Source organism: Plectropomus leopardus, chromosome 7, assembly GCF_026936395.1.
Source record: "Plectropomus leopardus strain MGB_pleo_1.0 chromosome 7, ASM2693639v1, whole genome shotgun sequence".
NCBI classification, from domain to species: domain Eukaryota; kingdom Metazoa; phylum Chordata; class Actinopteri; order Perciformes; family Serranidae; genus Plectropomus; species Plectropomus leopardus.
Genome location: NC_142182.1, coordinates 20,690,716 through 20,716,010, shown reverse-complemented (window position 1 = coordinate 20,716,010; position 25,295 = coordinate 20,690,716). Strand labels below are relative to the sequence as shown.

Below are 25,295 nucleotides of genomic sequence, written 5' to 3'. Positions count from 1 at the left end.
TGGTAATTAAATTCACAGACTTTGCTTTTACGTTACCATTTTGCTACATACCTTCTAATTTTAAATCTTTGCATCAAAACAAAACTTAAATTAAGGTACTTCTTCACCTGAGTTACTTGAATCCTTCCTTTCTTTCTACATTTTTGAGTGCCTGGATTGCCTTCCTGTGTATCCCGTTGTTTCCCGTTCTTCATGAGCACCTGACACAAGTTTTTGATCTGCGATTGATAATACAGAGCAACCAGCCATCCCTCTTTTTTCTGGTTTAATAAGTTTGCTGCGTTGCTTGGAGGTACAGACACTTTTGCATATGATTTATTTTCTTCTAAATCTGAAATATTACCAAAAAAATGAATGATGATGGTTGATGATGGATGATTTTATTTTTTTTTTTTGCCCATCTGCAGTGGCAAGATTCAGCAAAGTTTTTAACAGACTGCCACTGCAGGGTGAGCTGGTAGCGGCATGACAACTTCTCAAAAATGGAGGCTAGCTGTTAGTTTAGGAGCAGTTTGATTATATATGAAGCACATTTCTATGAGCTGAGCACGCATTTTAAACGTTAGCATTGCAGTTGATCATGCTCATTTACTTGTGGGAAGCAACAATCGTGATTGAGACAAATTTTTGATTAATTGTGCTGCACTAATATGCACCCAGTTGTTACTTTTTCTTTTGGACATTTGTGGTTGATGTTAAACCGTGCTCAGTCTTTGTAACATAAGTCAAACACAGGAGGAGATGTAGCTGGTGGCCCACTGGCCTGATAGGATATTTTATTTGTTTGGGATGTTTTGCTTTTATGGCTCGCACCCCTTCGCTCTTCAGTATCAACACTTGTGTCAAGTCTCGTGGAGTACCTCAGCTTGGCTTTCTCTAACAGATTGCCCCTCTCCTTCTCCTTTTATCCTTCTCCTCATTTTTTCTCTTGCTGAAGGACGGCCACACTCCTCTCACGCTTATTTTCAGTTGCCTAGCAACCAGGAAGAGATGCTTTTTTGGGGTGGTACTTGGTGATGGAAGCGGGGGAGGTGTGCATTGTTCAGGAATAAATGGTTCATGAATGCACTTCCACTAGGGAGAGAGAGGAGGTGAGGAGCACTGTTTTAAGTAAAGCATTCATTGAACGACTGCATTGTTCCATTACTCAGTGTCTGACTCAATTAGCACCCCTATTCACCTGGGCTTCACTGCTGTTGTGGCAATGGGTTTGCATCCTAATTATCAGTGTGACAGTGAGAGCAGCGCCCGGTGCCAGGGTGTGTAACTATAGGCCATGTGTGATTCAAACATGCTTTGGCTAAAGAGAAAGCGTCTGGAGTTGACAGTGAGGGGCTCTTCACTCTGTCTCTTCGGGCTTTGGCAAAATGCTTGTTCTTCTTAGCATTTCATGACCAATCTCACTACTACTTTATGATAAATAAACATAAAACTATCAGTTTGAGGTGACATTGATGCAGGATACTTGATCCTCCTTTCAAAATAGAACTCAACTGCGCTTAGCAGTCTTGCATAAAACATCTTAATACTCTAAATTGGGAGGCACACTCTGAACTGCCAGATGTCCAGTTAGTTTATTCAGTTACTGAATTATTTTGGATCGAAATGCAGTGCTGCGTGGGCCCTTGTTGAGGCTTCAGATTTATGAATTAAATTAGGCAATTTGAACAGTTCAGAGCACTGGATGTTACTGCTACATATGTTTTCTCAGTGAAGCCTGCAGTGTTTTGATAGAAGATGCATTGACAGGTAGTGAAGCGGCAGTACAAACACAGAGTAACAAATTTTGGTGCATATTGATTAGAAAACCATGCGAGCTGGGACTCTATGCTTAACTCCCAGTTTGATACTTTCATGATACTAGGGCTTTTTGTTGCATTTTTAAGTATTGTGATTCTACAAGTATAATGATTCCATTTTTATCCTGTATGTCATGAGACATATTTCCAAAAACAGTTTACTTATCATGTCAGTCAGTCTTTCTGACTTTTATTCCAGCAGCATCATCAAAAGTGGTAAATACACCAATGTTTTTATGGCATTACTTTTAACAATTTTATCCAGGGAGGTACTTTGTGACCTAGCTTTATGAAAGGTGCAAAATTAAATAAACATTACTTACTTAGTCGTTTTGGGCAGTATTGGTAGTATAAGCAGCCCTAACCCCGACCTTATGTTACAACGGGCTCGCAGGCTGCAACAAATATGGGAGATGTACTCGACAGTAACATAATCTAATTAAATTTATTAACATAAATTAGAAAAAAAGGCAATGACATGTGGTAGTGGGAGTCAGTAGTGTATGCATGTGAATGGATGCTGCGATTAATGTGTAGTACATGTTTTAAGTGCAAATAAAACAAAATGTGGTGCAGGGCCAAGAGGCTGGCTGTCGGCAAGGCAGAGGCAACACTGGGGCTCCCTGCAGAGGAGTTTAAATAATCAGGATCACTGGTCTGGTGTTAGCGATCAAGCAGTCAGCTCCACCCAGCCCAAGACCTTGAGGCACAAAGCATACACAGTATTTACGCCCACTGGACCCGACTCGGGGTGTTACGCTACACACACATAGAGTGAGTGCACTACTTACTTTCAGCTTTTCAGACTAATAAATACACAATAGAAAGCCCTAAAATGTTTTTTTAAAAAAAGGTAATATTCTCACACCTATTTTCCATATTAAACAGAAATACAACATTATCTCATACACGGAAGACTGATGAGGCATAATTGCCTTGTTAACTCATCATAAAACAGACCTCATTCAAACAGAAAACTCACCCAAACAGTCTTAGTTGCTATTGTTAGTAATCTAGTTAGTAAATCCACTGTTCCAACACTCACCAGCTCCAGTTTGGTCTGAATTAATTCTTTATTCACCAAGTCAGATGTAAAAACACCCTGGTATTCCCCTCCGTCTCTCTCTGCTGTTGCTATCTGCCAGCCGTTTACAGTCCTGTAACTTCTCCCTCCACTACTAGGTGTCGCAGTGTCTTTCAGCTCAGCTGCCTGTTCCACCAGTAGAGACTGGAGACTGTGCTCTGGTGGTGTGTGCTGTGCACTACATACATTGCATTTAATAGAAAGAGGAGCCCCTGTATTTATGTAAGATTTCTAAATACCCTGGTACTGCAATACTGTGATACTGTCCAGGTCTGAGTGTTATGTCACAACAGAGTTATATGTAAGTTAGGTAAATATAAGTATCGGATTGGACTCAATATCGGCAGATGACCATTTTCAAAGGACTGGATTAGGGTTGTGTCTAAAATAAACCTGATCAGGACATCACTAATTTGGGAGACATGCCTCTTGCCTTGGTCAATTCCTGTGATTATCACAGCAGCACCATAGACCCCCCCCCAACCCCAGCTGTTGATCCCCATTCACATTATATTATATTATATATTATATCATATTATACCAATGTGCGAGCAGATCACACTGCCTGAGATTATAGATGGTAGTATATCACACAGATCCTAACTCACCTCCTCCTCACCTCACAGGAGCGTCTGAGAGTGAGCCCCCTTGTGTAATTAACACGACCCCAGGAGATGTCTTAAGTCAGGATGGGGACAGAGCACTGCGAAGAACATCAATCTTAACAAATCTTCAGTCTTAAAATCTTAAACTGCAAGCAGGATGAGACAGTCGCAGTTGTTTCGAGTTCAGTTTCACTTTCAGAGCACAAAACATAAAAAACGTTCAACCAGCAGCTTCCCACTTATAGCTGTGGCAGGCTGTCACTCTAAGTTATAAAAAACGACAAATGTCCCCAGTGGCAGATCATATCAGCTGTCACTGGTGTGTTTTTTGGTTTAAGTGCTATCTGCAACAGTGTTTGTCCTCCCCACAGATCATTTATAAGGAAGACCCTCTTTTGTGTAGCCGAACGTGTCTCGTCAGTTCAGGAGTCACAATTTCTCAGTTAATCTTGCATTTATAATGTTGATTAATTAATCAATTAATTAATTCATGAAAAACATGGTGAGTCAGATTAGGTAGGCCACAGCTTTTATTTCAGTCTGTCGGATACATATTTAATCAACATTTAAGCAAATATAAATATTGGCCAGGAAGCAGAATTAACCTTTTAAACCTGCAGCAACATTACTTTCCTTTTACTGCTTTCAGACACCTTTCACAACATTTAAACCTTTGAACCCTGACCCCCAATTTTTTTTTTTTTTTTTTTAGAAAAGGTAAGAAAAAAATTTCTAGGGGAAAAAAGACAGGGAAAAACTATATTTCTAATTATTATAATTACATATTAAAAATAATGTTACACTTTTTTCCGAGGCTTTTTTGCCTTGCTTTTTTACTTTTTTTTTTTTTTTTTGCTACTAATTTTCAGGTCAGTTTTTATACTTTTTTTTTTTTTACTAATTTCTTGGCTGGTGCTTATTTCTTTCTTTTTTTTGGTATTCATTTCTTCTTTGGCTATTTATTGCCTTCTTCTATGTTTTTTAAAGAAATCAAGCCAATTGACTCAGGTTTCAAAGGGGTTAAAGGACTCAAATTGCAGTCAAAAGATCTTGATGGAGACATCCCTCATTTCTATTTTTGATATATATTATATTCAAATGTTTTTTTTTTGCGGTGAAGCTGGAGTGGAGAGGGGGTCTCTTGCCTGTGCTTAAAAGGACAAAGACATGAGGAGAAGAGGAGGAGGGGAGACACAAAAGAACAGAGGCCTCTGACAGTACACGCTCCTCTATTCAGCAGCTGAGCTAATCCACATGCTAGCTAGCATCACCCCATTCAGAGTGGGGGTCACAAGGACGTCCGGCTGACCTCCCATCTATTTAGGTTAGCAGGCTGTTGTAAAGACTCACCACTGTACCCATTCATGTGCTCAACGCAGGGCCGTGTGCATCACTGCTGCACTGCTGCACAGTGACTGGGTTGTGTCCACTTTACGACATTTAATGGCTCCGTACTCTAGTCTTCATTAAGGTTTCACAGTATGCATCAATAATAAGACTTGTCACTTAGAGCATGTTCCCTACATGCACATCAGGGTGTCCAGGCATCCCCAAAAAAGGCAGAATAAAAAAAAATCATTAAGATTTTGAGCTTTGAAAAGGATTCGGGTTTTTTTAATTCAGCAGCCATGCTACGTTGCATAATTTGTGTACGGTAGCAGAGCTTACTCGATTAAAAGATGAGATGATTAACAGAAAATTAACCAGCAACTATTTTGATGATTGATTTATGGTTTCAGTCATTTTTAATTCAAAATGCCAAACATTATGTGTCTTCATCTTCCCAAATGTGACAATTTTCTGTTCATCTTTGTCATATGTGACAATGAATGGATATCTAATGATTTTAGACTGCTAGTCAGGATGAACAAGAAAATTGAAGCTATTATAGTGCCATTGTTTTTTAATTAACAATACAATGACTAAATGATTGAGAAAATCAGAAGATTCATCTATAAAAAGGAAAAAACCCTATTCAGTAGATTAATTTGAAAAAAAAAATAATACCACCACCATAAGAGTTGTTGTCATTATGTTTCCTTTGACTTTTCATTTAAGTTAAAAGGGGTAATTTGTGCCTACATATAACCGCCATACTGCTTCCTGCACGGTGAAGACTGAGGCTGAAAAAACAAATCAAATGGTGAAACTAAGCAGTGCAGACCTGAGTTGCATATTTCTTGCCTCAAATATTTTCAGAAACATGTTTTAGCTTACTATTTAACTGTAATACAGGATCCAGCTGGCCAACGTTGTTTCACACAGACCAGTTCACATTACGTTACCACCAGCGGGAGCCCTTATTGGTTTGATCAGGTGCGTTGCATTCTGGTAGTTGTAGGTTTTCTACCTCTTGAGCAAAAGCCTCCTTTTTCTCTGTTTTCTCTGGTCAAGTATTTGCATCTTCCTGCTTCAGAGACTGCCTAGTTTAATGTGAGGGCCTTTTATGTATTGGTGAAATACATAAAAGGCCCTCATATCGGTACATATCGTTTGCAAAATTAGGTCGAATGGTGCACCACAGAAAGGGGAGGGACTTCGCTTTAATATATATGATTTTATGTCACTCTGTATTTTTGTGCTATTTTTCTGAAGGGTTATACAGGTTATGTGTATGCAGGCTTGATGCATATTGTGATTATTACAACAGGAAATTTGTTGCTTGGCTTACTGATGGCCAGGTGTGTGTTTGTTGTATTAACAGCAGGTAAACACACAGCAGTCTCCTGTGCTCAGCTTCAAACTCTTTTCAATTTGTCGAACTGACACACTGCAGCCCCCCCTGCCCCCCGTTGCTCCTTCCAGTGTGTGTGTGTGTGTGTGTGTGTGTGTCCTGTTGTATCTCGGTTTGCTTTTTTTTTCCATGTAGACAAACCATTTTGATTGGCCTGCTTCCCACTCTTCTTCACCAGTGCCCTCAGCCCCAGCTGCCTTCCTCCTCCCCCTCTCTATGTCTTTATCTGCCCCCCCTTCCCCGTCTTCCCGTCTCTCTCTCTTTTTCTCTCTATTTTACCACCTTGCTCTCCTCTTGCCCTATCATCTCTCTTCCATTCTCACATCTTCCCCCTCTCCTTCCCCTCCTCCATCTTCCCCTCCTGTTTTTCCTTATTTCTGTCCCCTTTTCCCTCCTTGCCTCCCTCTTTCTCTCTCTCCATCTGGCAGCAGTAGTCAGTCAGTATTTTTACGGCTCTCTCTCCCTCTCTCTCTCTCTCCTCTGCTCTGACGTCACTCTCTGTTTGCATAGCTATTGTCTTACAGCGGCTGCAGCAGCAGCGGCAGCAGCTCTTCACCAGATTTTTAGTTTTCCACCCCCCTTCTCTCTCACTTCTCCCAGGGAAAGCCTCTCTCTCTCTCTCTCTCTCTCCCCCCCTCTCTCTCTATCTCTCCCCTCTCTCTCCTCTCTCTCTCTCTCTCCATTAGTAAATATTACAGTGGAATGAGAAGTGAGAGAGTGACGGAGAGGAGAGGATGAGAAGGAGGACATAGACTGCAGAAAGAGGAGAGATGCGATAGCTAGCCACAACCACATCTCCATGTCTGGATTTGACCACAGTTTTCCTCGGCTGTGAAGGATTTCTGCTTGTTTTTTTATTTTTTTTATTTTATAGTTATTTATTTATAAATTGAATCCTCCACAAGGCCTCTTGTTTTTCGCGGCCGGACTAACTGAGCGTGTGTGTGGAGGAGGGCTTTTAAAGCCGCGACGGATAGCGGAGTTGGGGCATCTGGCCGTCTGGGAGGCAGCGACAGCCGGCTGGCTGCATTGTGTTGCTTTGATGACCCCCGCTGTGTAGCTGCCTGCTCATCAATCCCCCCCCCCTCTCTCTATCTCTCTCTCGCTCTCTCCTTCTCTCCCACCCTCCCCTTTCTCTCTCCTCTCTTTCCTCCTTCTCCTCCTCCTCCTCCTCCTCCTCCTCTCTCCATCACAGCTCCCGGCCCAGCCATGTTCGGCACAGAGTCCTCATGTAAGTACCACCAACATCCTCCCGCCTCCTCTCTGTTTATCCATGTATCTTTTTATGCTTCTGTGTGTTTTTTATCAGAGGGAGATGAGGAAAAGGAAATGGCTAGGTTTCCTCTGTCCCTGCATCCCTCCTCTCCTCTCCTCTTCCTGTTTTGCCTCCATGGTTGTTGGTGGCAGATTGCATGGGGAGAAATCTGGGATCTACCATTTTAGCACGGAGGGTCGGTACTACAAGCTAGCTGGTCACGCTGAGCTCGCCGCCTGCCTCGCATTCTCTCACTCTTAGCCTCACTGTGTGTCGGCGTGCGTACGTGCAGTCATCTCCTGTCTATATGTATTTCTCTAGGGTTATTGCGTGCTGGTTAAATGCAGTTTAAGTGTGTCTTTGTGCATGTTTGCGTGTGTGTGAGTGAGCATGTCAGAAGATGGATGCTTTCGCCAGAGTTGTATCGTTTCCAGAAGCATCAGCCTCCTCTGTCTTCTTACTCAGTCAGGTTGCTTTAAGGTGGAAAGCTTTTCCAGCCACCGATGCTACTGAAGCTAACACAGCATACTGCCGTCGTGTATGTATGTGTGCACGTGTGGGTCTTTGGACGCTGTGCAGCTCCTAACCTCCCACAGAAGAGTTGTAGTGTTGATCTCGAGGTGGGCCGAAGTCTTCAGGCAAACCACTTTCTTCCCCTCTCACCCCACCCACTCAAGAAAACCTTTCACTTTGATCAATACCACGATGCCTCACTCCACTACCTGCTCAATGCTTCAAGGAAGCCTGAGTTGATCTAATTGATTCTGTCATGGCCCCAAAGTCAGAGCCAAAAGTAACTTATTTTTTGACATCAGATCAGAGCTAGCATGCACAGACTGTGGTGTGTGTGCATCCTGGTTCCTGGTCTCTATCCTGGTTGGTCTAGTGATGGAAAGCCGTCATGCACCACTTCTCCTCTGAGCGGTGATCTTTGTTTATGAAACGTACAGCTGAGTGGACGACACTGTGGAGCATTCTGGGAATATAGCCCGGTGCAGATCACATCTTTTTTTTCCACCATAGCCTGGCTGAGGTTGTCTTGTCCTCGTGCTCTGAAAATTCTGAATTGTTGCCAAAATTTTGAGGTCATTTGAGGGTCAAGTGATGTGCTTGCACTCAGTCAGTTTGACAGCAGTTTGTCCTTGGTGTTCAGTTTGCTTGGCCTCATTTTTTTAGCTTTCGAAAGGCTTTGGGAATCTTCATGAAGTGTACATTTTGACAAACATTTTTGTGGAAAAATCCTTATTTTTTGTATGTATTAAAACTAACATGATTTGGGGCTTTGTTCTCTGTACAAAGCAGGATATACGGTCTGGCTGAAATGAGCATGTTGAAGACTGGGTAAAGCAAAATCAGTGTTTTTTTTCTAAACACATTAGAAAATACTAGGGAATTTTTAGAATTAGATGGGGAATTTTGTAGTACTGTGTGTAAGCAGCAAGTACGCAACTTCCCACAAGCTCTCTTAGCTCTTTAAGTCTTAATAAATACATGAGTTAACATCTTTGTTAAATTCCATAATCAGCTAAGTCGCTGACATACCTTTCAGTTTACCGCTCACTGCTGTGGGTGTGTGCTTTGTGCTAACATTAGCTGATGTTAGGGTCTCTCGTTTTTCCGGTTCAGTGTGTGTTTGTGTGTGTGCTGTGCAACCATAGACTTTGTGTTAGACTGGGTCAACCGGCAGAGGGTCTGTTGCTGTGCACCGGCTTGTGGTTCAGCTTTGGGGTCATGTATGTTATTTTGCTACTAGCTCAGCTGCTAAGGAGAGTCTGTAACTGCAAGGTGGCTCATTCTTTAGCTCGGTGTGTACTGCTGTTTTTTTATCCACCACTCCCTTGCCATCTACTTCATGATTCACTGCAAAACCAGAGAGGCTCTAAATGCCAGACCTGTAGGTTATCAGAGGATCTTAAATTTCTTGTCTGGTTATGGCATTATTAACCATCTCGCAACGAGCTAGCTTAGTGTAGCATGCCTCCCAGCGTGTCTCACTGGAGTGGAGTGTTTGGTTGGCGATGGGAGGTTCAGACGGCACGTTGCTGGTTACACCGTGCTACGTGCTAGAAAATCACAACTGTGCAGTATTTTAATAGTAGTGGTGCTGCACCAAGGCCACAGAGAATCCAAAACATGTAGTGTTTGTATTTCCTGAGAAATGTAATTGCCTGTTCATGACAGATGATCCCAGGCTATAACCAATTTTACAAATACGCTTGTTGCCTTCATTATTCTGCTCCATAGGTAACACACTTGTTGCTTGTGGTACTTTATGTGTGACCACAACAATGTGCTCGACCAAACAAGGTAGACTATATAAAGTAGTACACGTCACAGGTTCGGTACACTGTTATGTGAAACACTGTAAATCCCACAGTTTCTTGTTTTAACTAGATCCCATCTTGTGTGTGTTGCTACCAGTGTCACCACAAAACAGTCTTTTCAGTATATACCTGTTATAGGGGATAGTTCAGACTTTAGAGGGGTTGTATGAGGTACTTATCTGGACTTAGTGTATTACCTACACTGATTGTAAAAGGAATGAATTGGTTTAACCAGAACTTGTCTTTTTAAATTCAACTTAAAAATTTAAGACAGCCTGGGAACTTTTTAAAATTAAAACAATGTTTTTACAGTGCATACTTTAACCACCTAAAAAAACAGCTACTTTAAGAGTATGCTATATTTCACCACTTTTTTTTTGCCATCAGAAAGCAATCTCTAAAGTGGAACTGAAACTTTTTTATTGCTCTTTCCAGATCAAACCTCATTGATAAAAACAATAATTTAACATTGCTGAACACAGGAGTTGCTTGACCACTGCTGTCTCAATCAGTTAGTTAGGTTATCCATCCATCCATCCATCCATCCATCAGTGGCAAGGTAAAGGAGTAAAAATACACGTACATTTTAGTGTTTCCCCTGTCCACAGCAGTACATTGCTTACCTTCCGTGTTGGTGCTGGCTTCTCTACTGTAGGTAACACACTTACCATGGATAAGTACCTCATACAACTCCACTTCAAATGGTCAGAATTATTCATTTTAATATTGGATTTTTGTGAAAAATAAGCTGCTTCTTCATTCCACACAGCTTTGTGCAAATTCATTCATAGCTTTATGAGATTTCTCTGGCAGTAGACAATCAGATTGGTGCAAAACATAATGCCCATTCAACTTTGTAGGTCTAGGTAATAAACTCACTAGCATTTGTTGAGACACTCAGAGGTAAGTGGAGCCCCTTTTATAGGCTATTTTATCAGAATTGCTTTGCTAGGAAACAGCTTGGGTCCCAGTTTATTCTCAAGCAGCAAACACTGCATCAGCAAACTCTGCAACAGGGAATGAACATGGGCAGGTTTATGAAGTTTTTTTGTTTGAGACAGTGAAATTATCCTGAAAAATGGAGCCCAAGATTTTTCATGAAATGTGAAATGTCTTAAACTGTAAGAGCTGCTAATCTACAGCAATCTTCTTAATCACCCTATTTCTTACTTTTACATAGCAGATTAGACTCTCACTTGAAACCTTGACTGAGGTGGTACCAACAAAAGAACTATTCACAACTTTTGCCAATGGAAAACCAAAAAAGAGGTGCCAAAAAAAATGCACTATACATTATGATTTATTGAAGAAGACACTGAACTTGTACCTCAGGGGTGTCAGATTTTTGTTTAAAAAAAAAAAAGCCAACATGGGTCTCAGGTATATCCAGATCCACAGCAACACTAATCTGGCAGGTGCGCACATTCTTGGCTAGATCTTCTTCCACTGCCCTTCTGCTCAACCTCACTCTGCAGCACTTAACATAATAGAATCATCTGAAATGACTGAAATGTAAACGCATTTATGTTTTTGCTTGTGTCATGGTGTCTTTTAAATAAGCCATAACCACATTAATTTTAGACATTACTGAAATTACTGTGAGTGGTCTATTGCCAAACCATCACTGCAGAAAAAAATTGTCTGCCTCTATCAACCTCTTTGCTGCATTTGACATTGCAGGTCAGTGTTCAGGTTTGGTGGGAAATGTGCCGAATTGCTTCCTGGCATCAAACAGGGAGGACTCTGTTCCCCCTGTCTCATTATGGCAGATGGTAGGGGGAGTGAAAAAGCCAGAGAAATCACTTTCAACACGTTTTTCCTCTTCAGTACAGCAAAATGCAAATCCTATTTGTGTACTCTTATTATATCAAGTCATAAAAATGACAATACGCATAGAACAGTTTGTTCTACACTTCAGCTACAATTACCCTTACATATCTACTGACTATCCCTAGTAGACAGACCTCTCCTTGTGTTTTTACCATTTTAAAGGGATACTTTGCAGATTTTCAACCAGCTTTGTATCATAACTGTGGGCAGTATGCGTAAATGAACTGGAGTAAACTTTCCTCCATCTAACCAGTGACTAGAGCTCCCCATTTCCCCCCATAGTAAAATACAGCTGGATTATGCAAAAAACAATTCATCTTGCAGAGTTTTGCTTGCTTTCAGGCTGTTGCTCAAACTACAGGCCGTACCTCCACATTTGCGTATGCCCGCCACGGCGGACACAGACAGTAGAAATGGAGACATGTCCACCCATCTCTCTTTCAAACTCAGGCCAAACTTCAATCAAATGGTAAAATTGGAAAGTGCTGATTCAATATAAATCAAGATTATGTTACTTCGCTGCCTATTTCTCTTCTAAAATGTTTTTAGAACATATTTTAGTGTTTAGCTGTCATCGTAATCAAGACATTGTGAACAAGAAGTGGGCGACATACTGCTTCCTGCACAACATATTACTTGTATTAGTACTTCATTCAACACCCATAATGTGAATGGAGTGGCATGTATACTGTAAGACTTCAGTTGTCTTTTTTAAAAAATTTTTTTTACTGGCAGCAGCGTGAGCACAAACATCATCCTCTTCAAACTCTTCAGGTTAAATGCAATTATCTTGTCACACACACATCATATGAGCTTTTTTCTATGTCGTTTGACCTTATCAGGTGTCACCTCCCTGCTCCCATCTCTCTTTTCAGGCCTGTGTATCGTAGGAAGCTATCAGGAAGAAATTTCTGATTCAGGAGCTGTACAATAAGTCTACACTTTATCAAAGTGGAGGTCAGTACTTTCAGTTTCCTGGGTGGTACAACATTTTATTCCTACCCGAAGCGGTATTGATTTTTTTTCTTTTAAAGTCATTTAAACTTTATCATTAGTACACAATAAACAGTGACAGAAAATGTGGGAGAATGGAAGTGAATACCTTTTTAAAAGACTTCAGGTCAGATTTAAACTATTGCCTTGGAGTTAAATTAAATGCACCTCTGCTCATTCAATCAGCACTGCAGCCCCTGGGGTTATTGATTATCTGATGTCAAATTGTCTTAGAGGAATAGAGACCTTATTATTATTGATGTGAGCTGGAGGGACCATTGATGACAGCATTCTTTTTGTTCGTATCACAATCAGTTTAATAAGATCTTGAATGCTCAAATGGAGGGATGCATTGGTTGTAAACTCAAGAGTGCTATGATGGTACGAAATAGTTTGTTCATTCCTGTGGTGGTTTTGTAAACAAAGTTAGTATTATAGAAGCGCACACTGAATATTTCTTATGAAGGGAGCATGCATTGCAAGCTCTTTGCACACGTCAAGAAACACTGCACATGAAAGGGTAAAAGGAGACAAAGCCTTCAAAAGCTTTTCCTCCAGTGCGCTTGTTATTTTGATAGTTTTTAGATCTTGTTAGAGTGCATGGTCAGTTTAAGAGCATCTTGCTTTTAACTTGGAGTGGTTTAGTGTCTTTTGTCACATCACTTTAGCATGGTGGATACTTGCAAAGACAATCATTTGAACCACAGTCTTCGAGTTTTCTTTTCTGGATGACCCTCCTACACCCTGGCCTATTTAAGATTGTCTAGACTATCTCCTGGCTCTTGGGGAATTATGAGTAAGGTTTGAACAACATATGCGTTTGTGTGATGAATTTTTACACTCACCCTGACCCAGGCTTGGGTGATATTATGGTATAACAGTATACCAGAGTATTTAGAAATCTCAAAGGTATGTTTTTCAATACTGTCATATATAACGGTGCTCCTATTTCTAATAAACGCATTGTATGTAGTGCACAGCATGCACCACCAGAACTCAGTGTCCGGTCTCTACTGATGGAACAGCTAGGCGAGCTAAAAGACACGGCAACACCCCGTGGTGGAGGGATAATTTACAGGACAGTAAACAGCTGGTGGCCAGCAATGGCAGAGAGAGACTGTGGGAATAACAGCATGTTTTTTACATCTAACTTAAACATATTAGCTCTGCACACATATATTGTCATATACCATTTATCCTGGTGAAATTTCAGGAAGGTATGAAATATTACATACTGCCCAAGCCTAGCCTGAACAACATTATTTTACTTACATATTTGTCTGAGCTATTGCCAACAGGTACTTTTAGGAATTCTATGCCAAAAGAGATTATAGGAAATGAAGCAAACACTTTCAAATGCCAGGGAATACAAGTTTACATTGAGGTGAGCTGGAGTGGCTGTACCAAAATTCAGGTTTCCCCACAGTCATGGAAAATCTGGAAATGTCATGGAATTTCACAGTCATGTTTTTCAGGCCTGGAAAAGTCATTGAATTTTGTAGTTTGTGATGAAATTGTTAGTGATCTTCTGTGGATAACCGTCCATATAATGTAACATAACTGCAAATGTATTTTAGCTCTAAATGCATAGACGTGTGAAAGATAGTGGTGGATGAAGTACCTGAAAGCCATACTTGGGTAAAAGTACAGATATCTTGACCGAAAATGACTTTTGTAAAGTATCTAATATTTTCTGTAGGCTACTTAAGAATCAAAAGTAATACAATTTTATTAAATGTACCTAAGTATTCAAATACAAGTTATAAATAAATGCTTAAATAAAAAAGCAAGCAGTCAGATTTTTGAGAATCATGAGTTTTTTTTCTTTGTAACAAACTACCTTAAAAATAGAGCCTACATTACACTTGCAGGAAAACAAGGTCTTTTTTGCACCTTGAAGGATTTAAGGAATAAAATCCAGTTTTTCTTTTCCTCCCAGTTGTTTCATTACTTCGTCTCTCCCCTTTTCCCTTCCTCTGTTCCTTTCATGTTTTGTGGTAAGAAAATGTAAAAGTTAAAAGAAATAGTACTGTACTGTAACAAAGTATTTTTACTTTGTTACATTACGCAACTGGTGACAGCGCTTTGTTTACCATATTGTTGTTTCTTCATTCAGTGTTATGTCTTTCCCTTTATGTATACAAGCTAGCAGAAATTATGTGTGAAATATATTATAGGTCCTTAAAAAGTTATAAGAAGTTTTGAAATTTGCCCATGAATATGTTTGGGAACACTGAAAGTTGATAGTAATGCAGAAAGACAGTTTCATAACAGTGATAGTTTCTGTCCTACAGTAAAGTCCCCTTGCCACTGGAAAAAAAAAACCCACATCACCCACTAACATCTGACTGTTTTACTTATTGGGAAAGGTTACCGTCACCTTTCATTTGCGGGATAAATGACTCTGCAAGGGCTATGGGTATTTATCACCGCCAGTTTCGATTGGCCCCTTTTCTGGCGTGATGCAGTGATGCAATGCCACAAAATACTGCACATCTCCATCCCAGCAGCGCTCAAGCTTAGTTCCAAATTAGTCGCCACAAGGTTTAAAAGAGAGACTGACTAAGTAACAGCTATAGAAAAGAAGTAACAGCCATAACATTTTCATTGGCTTCCATGCTGCTTTCTATTGTTTATTATTAACCCTGTTTCCTGGCACATTTGTTATGCTGCATGTGACAAACCAGTAAAAAAAAAACAAAAAACCCAGACTCATACTGTTCTACTGGCAATAGGGAAGCAGGGCTGCACAATTTATGAGATGGCCCGTCCTATTATATTCCAGACATAAGGGAACATACCTGTTTGCTCCAGACCCCAACAAAAGTCACATCATCAACTTACATGTTTTTCAGTGAATATAAAATGCAATACATCGTAATGCATATTGCAATAGCTGTCAAAAAATGGCATTATTATTATTTTTTAATATTGTGCAGCCCTATGGGAAAGGAGTCTATTGCCTATTTTGACATGTTTTCCTACATTAAAAAACATCTGCATAATAAATCTGCTAATCTCTGTTGGAAAAGGGTATAAATGTCTTTTGAGTCTGGTAAACCTTTAAAGTTCTGCTTTAAAAGGTACTACTGTATTGACCACATCTGTCCTCCAGCCCTTTTTGATACAAATAATGAATCAGAACTGTATTCTTCTTTGTCTCCAAGTCCACATTAATCCATAACCATGTTGCACTGATATACATACTAATCTGAAGGATTATGTCTGTTATATCATTGAGAATTTGAAACCGTTGTTTCCCAATCATCCAGTTTGAGCATATTTACAGTTCAGACCTAAGTAATCTTTAATATGCACTGGTACATATGTGATGCAGTGGAACTTCAAAATCACTGAGGATTTTAAAAGTCTTCTAGGGAGTCCCCTTGCCTTAAATAATGTGACGTTATCCACATACTCTGGTGGGAACCAAAATGCTAGACTAACTGCAAACCAGGCTATTCCTCTGTAAGATTAATCTCACATTGCCATCAGTATGCCTACTGATAAGGATGAGCTCAGGGAAATGCAATTGGCAAATGGAGGTTCGTTTGATTGTCTGAGGATTGCTGTAGGCCATACCTTATATCACTTACATTGCTCATATCTCTCCAGCGATGTACAAGTGCTATTTCATCAGTGGCCATTATGATGTTTTTTTTTAAGCTGAATGTTATTTTGCTTGTTGCCTGACAAGATCATATCATCTTTCATTGCCGGGATAAGCCAATAATAGGCTTTGAACTGTCTTGCTGAGGAAACTCCAGGTTGTGTGTTGTGTTTGTTGCACTGTTGGAGCACATGAGCATAATAAGGTGCTTACTGAAAATGACCATTTGATGAAAGCCAAACAGCACTCTGACGGCAACCAGTTGTCTCTGTTGCTGTGGTAACCCCCGTAAGAACAGCAAAACGGCAGAGTGATCGGGTTTCTGTGGTAACTGCTGACTTCTGCTATTTTTGTCTCTTGAGCTCATAGTGGCTGCAACTTGAGTGAGCCAAAAAGAAGGATTATTTTAAGATAAAGGATCTTTAGTAAGGACTTAATGTCATATCCCATGGAAGAGAGAGACACTAATGTATTTTCGTGGATCATGACCTCTGACCACAAATCCTCACCCAGCAGATGCACAATCTGAATCTGTCCAATATTGAATTTTAAGAGAGGAAACTTAAAGGGAATCCTTCAACCCACAATTGTCAGTAGTATGTCAGTCACTCACACTGTGTTACGTTATGGTCGAGAAGAATACTTTGTTTTTTCAGAATCAAAATCATAGCGACTTTGTAATATCAGCAGATATCAAAGAATTGATACGTTGTATAGTCATGAAATGAGTGCTTTACACCATTAGCAACTAGTAACTTGAGTTTGTCTATAAATGTAGTGGAGTAAAAAGTACAATATTTCTCTCTGATAAATTATTAAGTTGCAAAAAATGGAAATACTCAAGTAAAGAACCTTAATATTGTACTTAAATAAAGTGTTTAAGTTAATGTACTTAGTTATTTTTCACCACTTTGTAATATAATTCATCATATATGATTTGTCCAGAAATGTTAAACATTTAAAGATGACAACAGATAAGTGTTTAACTCTTGATGCCCTTAAAATATAAAATGTTCAAGTTATTCTTACTTGAGTTAACCACCTGTTCTTTAAGACAGTGATTATAATTGTTTACCTTCTGCCTTATAAATGTAATATTTATTTATATCTTAAATTATCAGTGTATGTCACTGTGAAAACAGTGGAGCAACAAACTGTGCAGCACTGTGAGCTCTTTGTGCTTATCAAACAAAACAAGGCTTAGTGTTTTTAATGAATTTACTTCCTTTCATTTTTTTGTGAAGGAATTTTAGAATACTGTGTTGCCTTGATTATTCATAGCTGTTCTGTACTGTAGGATTAAGTAAACCACAGGGTGTTCAGACAAGATCTTAACTATTCAATAGAAAAGCCCAGAAACATGTTACATCATCTAAAGTCATTTTACTGGAATTCAAAATCTCCATATATGGATCTGAGGCTGGTGGTGAAACTATTCAGCAAACAGGACCAGCTCCCAGTTCATTTGCTGCTGCCATCCATAACTTCAGCGATCCACAGTTTGTGCCAACAGTAACAGAGCTCAGACTTTAGTTTTAATGATCATGGACTTGGCCAGAACCAGGGGAGGTGAGGTCATTCTGGTGCTCTTGAAGCTCAGTGCCCTCACCCCACTTTCTATGGATATTGTACTTCATTTTTTTCTTTTCAGAGCTCAGCATATTAAGCATGAGACAACCGATTCTGGGATTTTATTGGGGTGGAATCCCATTATGGCTTCAAATAACAAACGCTGTACACTAACTCATTTCCGTGTGCCACTTTGGCTCCAACAGTTCACTATATGTCATAATGTGCATCATTTTAAAAGCTCATTCCCAGGTGAAAGGGAAAAAAAATCCTCTTACCTATAGAGCTATTTGTCATTTCAGATTGTTTTGGTGTGAGTTGCAGAGTGTTGGAAATATCAGCCATAAAGATGTCTGCCTTTTCTCCAATATAATGGAACTAGATTGCAAGATAATCCTCAGACCTTCCTGTGAGCAGTTTCATGTAGTGTTGAACTATTTTCTTTTAACCAAACTACACCGGCAACCTTTTTCACCACACAGAAGGAAGTGTGCATCTACTGCTAACTCACTCACTCAGTCAAGGAGGACACCATTTATGTTAACATCTCGTGCTGTCAAGAGCATGAGCCTCTCGTCCATGAATAGATGCACACTCGTTCTGCACAGTGATAAGGTTGGTGGCTGTAGTCTTATAGAAAGTATGTAGTACATTAAACTGCTGTCAAGGTCTGTGGATTATCTTGCATAAAGGGGACATTATTTTATTTTATTCTGAAAAGAGACATTGCTGTTGAGTTTTACAAATGTATATCTTTGGCGCTTTGAGCACCACAAGTCAAATGCCATCTAGTTGCATGATGTTGAAGAGAAGGCAGACATCTCTGCGGCTGATATCACTCTGCAAACCACAGCAATGGTCTGTTGCTTTTAAAGTTCTGGATCCTTTTTCCATTCATTTTCATTGCAAGTGTTTGGTATTGAAATGTTCAGGTTAAAGAATATTACACTTGAAAATGTTAGAACTGTAAACAATGGCAGCGTCAGAGTATAGGTATCGACATTCAAAAACCCAGAGTACTTCAGGAGCTCAATAAATTGAGATTTAATGTCTAGTTGCTTTAAAATGCTTGTCTAGATGAAAATATTCGATGGTAACGTAGTGTGTAAGAGGCCTGATGGTAGCATTGATAAAATATTAAAGAACTCAATGACCAATGAAATAAACCAACAGTGGACTGGTGTCAACTAGTCAGATTAGTTGGACCCTCTGCTGTGGATGGGCGAGGTGAGGAATGAAAACATCTCTTTTCTTGGCATACTCCCTCAGCCATAATCATTATGTGTACTTGGCTACTGATGAAAAGGGAGTTTTTGGATAGCCGAAAGAGCTTGAATATGATTAACACCCAGGGCTGCATGGTATGCACTGAATATCATTTGGCTCACACAATCCTGTCTGTTTAGCGAGTATTTAATACTGGATTTAAGGGGCAGACCACTATGGTGGAGTTATAACAAAAGGAAAGTGATTTAGAAACCTCTTACTCCCCAATGAAACAAAGAAAACATCTAATTTCTCTGGTGCATTATTGTATTCAAATTATGGGTCTTTTAGAAAAGGAGGAATAAATTATGGAGAACATAATTTGACAAGCTTTTATTGTTATTTTCTGTCTCATCATGTTGGTGTTTGCACTCTACAGGCATCGCTGCTCAGCTGTTAATGTAGCAGCTGTACAACTGCCTGTTTGAATCTAAGAGTAGTTCCAAGTTTAGACACCTGGATTTAAACACTCTTCACTGGCACATGCTGGGATAATTTCACATTTGAGAAATCACTGATTTTTGAGAATTGGAACAAAACTTTTTAGTTTTTTTAATTTTACTCTGCGGAGATAAGTATCTTGACTTTTAAACCTTGTGATGGGTTAGCCTGCCTGTGATTTATTTATATTTCTTAAATAACACACACATGATTAATTACAGAGGTAAGATCTGATGGAGTTGACATCTTGCAGAGTTGTCAAAGTTATTGATTGTTAATTTCACAGCAGTCGTAGTGTGTAGCCATTTTATTTTTTAAAGTTGCTTCAGAGTTTTCGTGACATCACTTTGCTTGTGCTGCTTTCAGATGCCTTTCACAAGTATTAAACCTTTGAACCATGGAAAATTGGTGCGATGTCTTTAAAAACATGGGAAAAAGAGACAATGAGCACATTGATAATAAATGTTGTTGTTTCACAAATTCCAAGAAATAGTAGATTTATAAAATTATTTTGTAAGAAAACAAGGGAAAATGTCTTGCAAAAAAAGAAAAAAATGAAATCTTTTTAAAGCTTAAATTGGATTATTATTTTATTAATTTATTTATTTATCTTTACAAATTACAGGTAATTTAATTTCTTATTTCTTGCTGATGTTTTGGATTATTTCTTCTTTCACTGTTCATTGCCTTCTTCCCATGTTTTTGAAAGAAAACAAGACAATTTGCTCAGGTTTCAACGGGTTAAAAAATTCATTTTCAAACCATAATTTTTATTTCGTTTTGACTAAGAAGGACTTAGGATTTGACCTGTTACGGTTGAGACAAGATGGCAATGTTATTTTGATCAATTTATCCAAAAATGGACAGCTTACTAATACTTGAGCAGCATTCCTGCGTTTCTGGAAACCAGGAAGAGAGACAGGATTCACTGGGATATAGCTACCCCCTTTTATGCCTCATTAAATGATGTTTTTGTAGAAATATGACAAAGTTGACAGAAATCTGGGACATTAACATTTTTAAAAGGGCCAAAACTTTCACTTAAAGTATATTTTTAACAAAAAATGATCATAGCAGTTCATTTTGGCATTAATGTTATCCGTGCATACTGTTATTTTTTTTTTTTTATTTTGAAGGCTTTAAACACATTTCTCAGTTGTTTGAATTTGTGTAATTCTTGTCTGGGACACAGAGTTTTCTGACACACAGCAACAGAGCAAGTTATTCATTTATTTTTAGTAGGACATGATTTGTTTCACTTCTCAAGAGTGGGTGAAGTATGTGTTAGTATTTCTGAGCTTTGAGGGATCCTTGTCTTTAAAAAACATTCAATTCTGACTTTGATTCTTATTGTTGTGCAAAATAAAGGTTACAATTGTGCTGTCAGTCAGTTGACAGTTGCTCGTGACTTCTGGAAAATGGGCTCGTACATCGCAGAGCCGTTGGTGGAGACTGTTGCATAGTTCTTCTTGGTGGATCTTCAAGGAAGCGCACTGATAATTGAATCAGTTCAGTGGCATCTCGTAGAGGAAATCACTGCATTTGTCATCATCACGTTCAAACGCTAACATAGAGCTGCAGCTAACCTTATCAGCCATTTAATTTCACCAGGATCTCTTCCATCCCTCTTCTTTTGTATCTCAGCAAGCTGAAGATAGAAAGCAAGTGCCTTGTGACCAGAAGGTCACTGGATGTAATCAATAGATCAAGAGAAAAAAAACTGTGTTTCCAGAGAAAGCTAATGATAATGTTTCACCCTTCCTTAACAACTGCTGCTGAGGGGCTCTAGAGCAAGGCACTTAACCCCCACATACTCCGTTAAAGCTTGCCATCTGGAAGACTGGAGTGATACCAGCCTGATGCTTTGAGCAAATGTGTGTAACTGTATGTCAAACAAGAATGGATTTGTATGAATGCCCTCTGGATGCATAAAAAATATTTCCATTACAATAATCACAGGACTGAAGGACTGAGCCTTGACTATCTGTAAATCTGCACTGAGGAGGCTCCTTCATCCAGTCTGCTGTAGGGTCATTTAGGGGTTGTCATGGTTACCTCTGCAGGAGGAGGCTAAGGAGCACCTGCCCTGCCCCCCAGTCCTTCATTAAAATCCATGTTATTGATTGGCTGGACTGCTATCTACGTACCCCCCTCTGTATTTATTCTGCTGGGTTACAAGAAAGACAGCAGGACAGAGCTGGCTTACAGTTGCGTCAGCCTGCTGTCACTCACAGACAGCAGCCAATCAAGAAAACACAAGCCAAATCAGGGGCCCCTGCTAGTAAATGCGCTCTATGAGAGACGCCTGCTGCTTAGACTGCTGTATGCATGTGGACAGCCATTGGAGGAACACAATCCCTGTTGTGGCAAAATCTCACTTTCACTGTGTCTTTGCCAAAGATATATTTCATTTAAGAGGAGAAAAGGCCTTGTTAGTGTGGCTCTAGTAGATGTTCCAGTGGAAAGGAGGATAAGTAATGGTGCTGTTGCTTCTCTTGGTCTGCTGATGACATGCTGTGTGTAGTCAGGAGCTGTACGATAGCTGTGTTTTCTGGCCTTTTCCCCTGCAAATGGCCTTTGTACTGCGTACATCAGGTGTCCCTGTACATTTTATATTGATATTCATGAAGAGGACGGTTTGCTCACTGCGTGGGTGAAGCCCTGCTGTGTGTGTGTGTGTGTGTGTGTGTGTGAGTGTGTGTGTATTGTGCCTCTTTTATGTATTAGTTGTATATATCACTGAAGTAGATATGTGTGTGTACATAGTGGCTTTTTTTTAGCAGAGCTAGATAAAGCCTGGGGAAGGGCGAGGGAATGTCATTCAGTCTTTGTATTTATTTTCTGTTGGTGTTCCATATGTTTGTTTTCTTTATTTACTTTTATTCTCTGTGGTCGTGGAAAATAATTAAAAACTAAAGGTTGTTTGACAGATTGTGGCAGCCTTTGCAGCCTCCCGCACAACATCTTAGTTGCTGTTTGAAAGAAATACAGCAAAAGAACTGCCTTATCAATCAGCCAGCAAGTACAGCAAAGAAAATGAATAAATGGGTTTCTCTCTGGTTCTCTCTTTTCCAGTTGTGTTATTGACATAAAAAGAAAATGATGATAATGCCAAAGCGTTTTAAGGATCCATAAAGCAATTTGTCTGCTGGATTTAATTCAAAATGTACCACAGACATAGAAAAATCTGAACAGTGAAAACATAATGATAAGAAATATTAGAACAGCTACATTATGTTGTTATTTGGAAGGCACAAAATTAAACCAGCACAAATCAATAGTATAAAGAATAACATTTGCATCTCAATTTGTAGCTAGCACAGGCAGAATTACTGCACTTTCTTGTAGCAACAAAGATTATATTGAAAACTAGACAAGTTACAAAATTCAAGATGATATTTTATTTTGAGTAAAATACTAGATATTAAAAAAAACAGTTTTCTTTGGCAGACTGTTTTATATGTTTCTTTTTGTAAGTGTTTGCCTTCTAAGTCTTCATTTAGACAAAGCTCAAGTTCTTTATTCTTATCATGTACTCAAACAGTACAGAGAAGCAGTCACTGGCATTCAAAATCTGTTAACGATCCCTGCCAAAACCACCAACGATGTCTGAAAAAGTGCTCCTCTGGTCCAGGTGATGCTGCCTTCGATGAATTCTCAGATACTTTGCAAAAAGACTAACTCAAAATTACAGTTTTAAAGTGAGATCTAATGCTGCTATTATCTTTCATGTGTGCATCAGGTAGTTAAGGCAGCATTTTTATGTCTACGTCGGTGATAGAAGAGGCCGGAGGCATTATGTTTTCGGGTTGTCTGTCCATCTGTCCATCCATCCGGCTGTCCAGCCCTTTCTCATGGAAATGATTTCTGAAGCACCTTGAGGGAATTTTGTTAAATTTGGCACAAATATTGGACTCAAGGATGAACTGATTCGATTTCGGTGGTCAAGGTCATGGTGACCTTGAATCTGTCGCATTAGATTGGTGGTGGAGAGGCACATAATTATTGGATGATTCACACTTTGTCATATGGATTCTTTTCTCTATATATGATTCTTTTCTCAACTGTGGATTTGTTTGATTTTGATTCCCGGTCTGCTTGGCAGAGAGATTTTGCTGGTGCTTCTGTGTTTCCTCACATAAAGGATATAGTACTAGTTCTGCACTACGGCCATTGTTTGGAAGAACTTCTCCTGACACCCAAAATAGATTTTCAGAATTCTAAATGAGGGATTTTGGGTTAGTCTCTTGTCTCTCCCTGTACTTGGATGCCACACTCTCTCTTTCTCTGTTTGTATTTCCTTCTTATGTTTAAGATAAGTTTGAGGTGTCTGGATTTAGCAGTGCTGGTATGACAGCTTTGAATGATGCCTACCGGGGTGTTAAGTAAAAAAAAAAAAACTACAATAATTGCGGATGGCGCTGAAAAGTGTTCGATGTGTCAGTGTTGTTCATAAAGCTGGTCCATTTTTCTGCATGCTTTTAATTGTTTACACACACACACACACACACACACACAAAATCGACAGCACAGACGCTCATAACCACATAGAAACACAGTCCATACACATGTGACACACAGAGACTAACCTACCAGCCACTGCAGCTGTGACAGATGCTGGCTGCAGTCCTCCTTGACCAAAGGTCAGAGGAGGTAGTTAGACCCAGGCATGCTCTGCTAGCAGCCCCATCAGTCAGGGCCAGCCACACGAGCCAGGCTATGAGGCGTTCCCTAATCGGCCCTGCCAACAAACATTTCAGGGATGAGCAGCCGAACTGGAGTGACTCACAGGTTAGGATGCAGGTGGCCTGCAGGATCTCCCAACTTGATAATGTTTACTTGATTCCGTTTTTTCATTTCTGGAACCAATGTCATTTGTCCATCTTAACATTTACTAAGCTGTTAAGAAACAATCTAAAAACATTAAATCAGAAACTGTAAAATACTCTTAGAATTAATAAGTCAGTAAATACGTACTTTATGGCTTGATTTAGTTTTACAACACAGCAGCGCCTTTTAGTGACACTTGGTAAAGACATTCTGAAGGACACACATTTGAGCTCCATATGTGAGCTCTAAAACTCACCACTGAATCACTGTTTTCAAAGCAGACATTAAAAAGGAATTCAGTAATGCACTTCGACAGATGTGGTACAGCTGTTGATGAGCATGATTAGATGAGCAGTTTTCAAGTCCTAAATTTAATGCTACAGGGTTGAGATTTTGACTCTGATTTGGCTACTGTTGTAAATTAATATTGATGTTCTTAAGCTATTTCTGTGTAGCTTTGGCCTTTTGTTTTAAGTCATTGTCTTTCACTGTTTTGTTTTACATACAGGGGATTTAAAACTAAGAAATAAAAATGTTGAAACTTTTATGTTTGAGGGTGTTTGCATCCAAAATAGAGTAAGGACTTCAACTCAGTCTCACCGGTTTAGAGCAGTGTAGCAAGACATCCATCCTAAACATTTAATTTCACACGTATAAGACAAGTAAGTTATATAGTTCTATTGCCATTAGTTCAAACATCAACAGGTCTGCTGATGCTGATGTGTATATCTGTGGGTAGGAAACTTCACAAAGGGCTTTGCAAATAATAAAAATGAGAAGGAATGCACAATATTGGATTTTTTGCCAATATCCGATAAGCAGATATCTAACAACTCAGTTGGCAGATAACAGATATTAATATATCCGCTTTCTTTCCCCCACCTAATTTTAGTGATCATCAAGTCTCTTCTGTAGTGGAATTAATATCATATTGTGCATACTTTTATCACAATGG

General features: G+C 39.4%; 1 protein-coding gene across 5 annotated transcripts in view; it reads left to right on the top strand.

Moving 5' to 3' along the window:
- The window catches only part of LOC121949958 (suppressor of tumorigenicity 7 protein homolog), a 74,575-nt gene that overhangs the window by 16,150 nt on the left and 33,130 nt on the right, over positions 1-25,295 (top strand). For 4 of the 5 annotated variants that reach the window (XM_042495827.2, XM_042495828.2, XM_042495829.2 and 1 more), the window contains exon 2: positions 7,418-7,453. The exons of the other annotated variant lie outside the window; for it this stretch is intronic. In XM_042495827.2, the coding sequence (XP_042351761.1) occupies positions 7,432-7,453 (22 nt within the window). In that variant the 5' untranslated portion in view covers positions 7,418-7,431. The remainder of the gene's footprint in view (positions 1-7,417; positions 7,454-25,295) is intronic. 5 annotated transcript variants of the gene reach the window in all.